The sequence below is a fragment of the Aphanomyces astaci genome (assembly GCF_000520075.1).
Source record: "Aphanomyces astaci strain APO3 unplaced genomic scaffold supercont1.360, whole genome shotgun sequence".
Taxonomy (NCBI): Eukaryota; Oomycota; class Saprolegniomycetes; order Saprolegniales; family Verrucalvaceae; genus Aphanomyces; species Aphanomyces astaci.
Genome location: NW_009798623.1, coordinates 3244 through 7496, shown reverse-complemented (window position 1 = coordinate 7496; position 4253 = coordinate 3244). Strand labels below are relative to the sequence as shown.

The 4253-nt window shown below is 48.4% G+C and overlaps 1 protein-coding gene across 1 annotated transcript; it reads right to left on the bottom strand.

Moving 5' to 3' along the window:
- Nucleotides 1–502: 502 nt before the first annotated feature.
- On the bottom strand, nucleotides 503–1564 carry H257_19120 (hypothetical protein; the record flags this gene model as incomplete). Its single annotated transcript, XM_009848267.1, has 1 exon — nucleotides 503–1564. One exon carries the CDS (start codon nucleotides 1562–1564, stop codon nucleotides 503–505), a length of 1062 nt encoding a protein of 353 aa, XP_009846569.1.
- Nucleotides 1565–4253: the final 2689 nt, after the last annotated feature.

Sequence of the window (4253 nt, the reverse complement as noted above, 5' to 3'; positions counted from 1 at the left end):
GCCTCCAGCTTTGTCCTTTCCATACTGAGTCCAAAGCGTCGCCGACGGCAATTCGTCGACGTTTCTTTCATCTTGGCCACATCGAATATTACTTGTTCTTTGCTACCAAAATGATCCTTACAGACCATTGTATCCTGTCGATGTGGAGATATTGCTGTTTCGGCTTGTAAACCAGCGATTTTGGGATGCACAGGTTGTTCACATCAACAAAAAAAATTGAATTTGCAATGCGAGCTTCAAGCCACCATAAGGGAAAATAGGGTCCCTTAGTAGGGATCGTTGTCAAGTAGGCCTGTTGACAAGTACCAGATCTGCGACGTTACGTGGCAAAATAGTCAATCTTTTATTTATAGGGCACTCTTGGCCACACATTCTGAAAGTATTCATCCAACTTCACACATTGTGCGTCGTCTTGACACTTCGTCGGTCCAGTGTAGTGGCGACGATCACATTGGCCATGAAGGGAAATCAACATAGGCGACACTTCCGCAGGCCCTCGCGTTTACACATTCGAAGGTCCACACCATTTGAACAGAGGTTGCATGGCACATTGACTAGCACTCCACCCGATAAAGCAAGCGTTATTGGAAGCGTAGTAGCAGTTAGCGCACGAACCGCACTGGCTGGGGACTTTCGTGGGGTCGGTGGACGACGTAGTAGCCGGGGGTTGAGTGGGGTAGCTGGGTTGTGTGGTTTTCGGGTTTGAAGGAGTTGGACGGGAGGTTGGTTTAGACGGTGGCGTAGTGGTGGCATATGTAGGCTGGGGTACAGACGAAGTAGGCTTAGCCGTCGATGGACTTGGTGCGTATGTTGGTTGCGGGGCGATGGTGGTAATGGCTGGCTTGACAGTGTTCGTAGCGTTAGGTTTGGTAGTGGTCGATGGGGATTGAGTAGGTGGACCGCTCGAAGGAGAAGGGGGAGTCGCCCCACAATTGTTGCTGATGTAAATGTCGGCGCAGTTCCAAAACTGCTCCTGGCCATCCATGCCCACGTCGGCGTTGTTGCCGCCAACCCACCACGAGCGAAGGACGCAATGCGAGTCGCCGTCACACGTGACGCCACTGGGCAATTGGTACTGGAGCGAAAAGATCTTGTTCCCCGCCGGCAGAAACCATTGCTTTTGACCATCGGGCTGCGAAAGGGTCTGGAAACAAGCTTCGGTCTCAGCGTCGTTCTTGCCGTTGAGTTTGCACAGACCAAACTCAAAGTACCCCTTGTGGTTGGCCGTGATTTGGTACTTGATGTCCATGATGGCGCCAGGGGCGTAGCACCCACCGATGGCTTTGGCCCCGTACTTTGGAAAAAGCCCGTACTTGCCACCGGTTTCGTGGGGGCGAGGCGTAGCTGCAGAATACCGATCCCCGCAGATTCCATGCAGCCCCTTCTTGGTGCCGCCGATGCCGCCGGCACTGAGGCCATCGTCGTCGTAATTGGAGGGAAAAAATGAGAACTGGGGCAACGTGTACATGTAGCCACGGTGGGGGGGCGTCAGCATGCGACCGTGGGCCTCTACCGAAGTCGTCATGGCCGCAAGCCCAAGGAGGATGATGGTCGAAGGTTTCATGGCACTGCAAATTGAAGAATGAGTGGCCAATTCGTGGTCCTAGTTGATTGATCCCTGTTGTCAACATTGATGTTGGACACTTTTTTACTAGTCATGTCACGCAGAACACAGTATGTTCGCGTCACCTCTACGTGGATAACAGACAACCTAGGCGAAACGGTACAGAACAGAATGTATTACAGTCTGTTCGTCGAACCCAAATGCCCGGACTGAAGGAGGACATTTCACCATATCGGTAATAGGAGAAATACGTTCATTTCCGTATGCATTTGCAGGCACAGACTTGTTGTGGACTTCTGCATCGCTCATTTGTCATCAGAACTGTATCTCAAATGTCGTTGTGGGTCAGAACAAAACGGATATCTGTCCATTACAGTACTCCTATACATACGGCTCTACTAGTTGTATCGAATTACAAATTGCCAAAATAATCAGAAATTCGTGTAGTACTTACTGACTATGCATCATGAGACTGATGGGCACCCCCGAAACCGATCAGAATCCACATCGGGCAATGGAGATAGATGAGTACACTTGGTCACCATGCATGAGAATGTATGTTCATCGACTGGTATACGAAACCCGTGGTTCCGTGGAACATAATAGTCACGTCCTGGAAAATTCTCTGAACCTGGCCTCGGTCACACAAGAGTGATTATTATCCAACCAACTGTACCAACTGTACTAAAAATATACAGTTCAACATGAATCTATCTCATGTCATTTGAAAGTTGTCGAACGTTGCCAGCCAAGCAGGGCCTTTCAAAGGCATATTTTATTTATTCCTCCTTGCGCATGTTTGAAAAATAGGTTATCTTTTGACAACTCAGCGAAAAATAGATTACCTCAATTATTTAACTGTATTCCTGTGGTAACTCGCCCACCACTCTATGATATTTTATCGCAACATCGTGGATATATGTACTCCAGTACTCGAAGTTGTCATACAAGAACATTTGCGCCTCCAAATCTTGAGGCAACACCCGCCCTTTCGACAGTCAGACAGAGCAGAGTTACAAGTTGCTCGCACAAGTTGGACTTTGGACAGAGAAATCTACAATCGATATTCCCCTGACTTTAGACGCTTGATAGCTCACTATAACTCATGCTGGACCACCTTGAACAGACCTGTGTTTAGTCTGGCGGCGAGGAAGACAACGGCATGTGTGTGCAAGCGACTGAGGCCAAAAAGGCAAATCTAAATGTGAGTTTGGAGTGGTTAGTGCTAGCAAAAGATCATCGGCTTCCGATTTTTTATGAGGGCGGCCACGGCAGGGTCTTCCTAGTTAGCCGCCACCCACTTGCGAAATACGTCTGGAAGGTCGTCAAGCAATTTCGCCGCAGGTTCGTAGGACGATTCTTCATCGTCCAGTCCGAGCCACTTCAGCAAAACTTGGTGTTGGCCATCCTCGCAGCGTGCTTCGTCCAGGGGCTTCACATGAATTCGCCATCGCCAAACGCGATCTGCGCCTCGAGGTCTTCGGTCATCTCTCTACCACCTTCGTAGTACATCTTCAGTCGGCACGCATGATGGACTGTGACTTCATACGGTGGCACTAGCTGATGAGTCTCCATCACATAGTCTGTGATGACTCTGGTCACTTGGCAGGGCAGAACTGGTCAATCTGGACATGAGATTGTACTACGAGAATGTGTACTCTCGACTGCCTCCCCAATCTAATGGGCCAGATTAGGACAAGTCCTGGTCGCCCAAGGAAGTGCTACCCCAACTCAACAGGTTTTCGAAAGAGCTCTATTCAATTCACTCAAAAGTCATCTCACACAAAGATTAGTTCGGGTAGTACTGACTATGCATCATGAGACTGATGCACGCCCGAAACCCATCAGAATCCACATCGGGCAATGGAGATAGATGAGTACACTTGGTCAAGCCATGAATGAGAACGGGTAGAGATTTCATCGACTGGTGTACGAAACACGTGGTTCCGTGGAACACAAGTGTCACGTCCTGGAAAATACTCTGATATGGTGCACTTCATCTATAAACTTCCAACTTTTCACAAAAGTCTGGGTGCTATTTCATTTTCATTTCTCAAAATTTTAGTAAACAGAGATGTAATATCGACTGATCTCAACAAGACGAAAAGATTTTACGTCTCAGATATTAATTTGACGAAGAATTGATTGAGAAATAAGAAACGATAGTTTGGAAAATATTAGCTGGCCACTAAAGATTTGGCCATAGGGGTGAACGATCAATATACTTAACATTTGTATGCATCCTTATCCGGTTTACAGGGCGTATTTATCCGGATAATTCGAGTAAAGAAGCCGATTGGAAGGCGAGCACCATGGGACGTCGAACTCGTCGCTCAAACTCCAAGCGAGCACAAGCACGGCAAAATGGCGTCTACAGTACGGTGTGCAACAAGCAGAAATTGTCGCTATCCCAACCACAAATAACGCCATCGAACCAGAAGGAGATGCAGACTTGTCGTTTTTCGGGGACTGGTGGGAGACCAATGGCGCCCAGCACATGAACACTAAGAGGCTGCGTCCGTTTGTTTACACCGGTGACAGTGATCGCACCATGCGTCATAAGCATGCCGAGAACAGCGAAGCTCTGATATCGTGTCCAATGAAGACCATATCGTCCTACTTCGTGACAACATGCCCCAAGGATACATCTCAGCTCCAAGCACAAGTACCGGCATCATTGTCAGTCAGG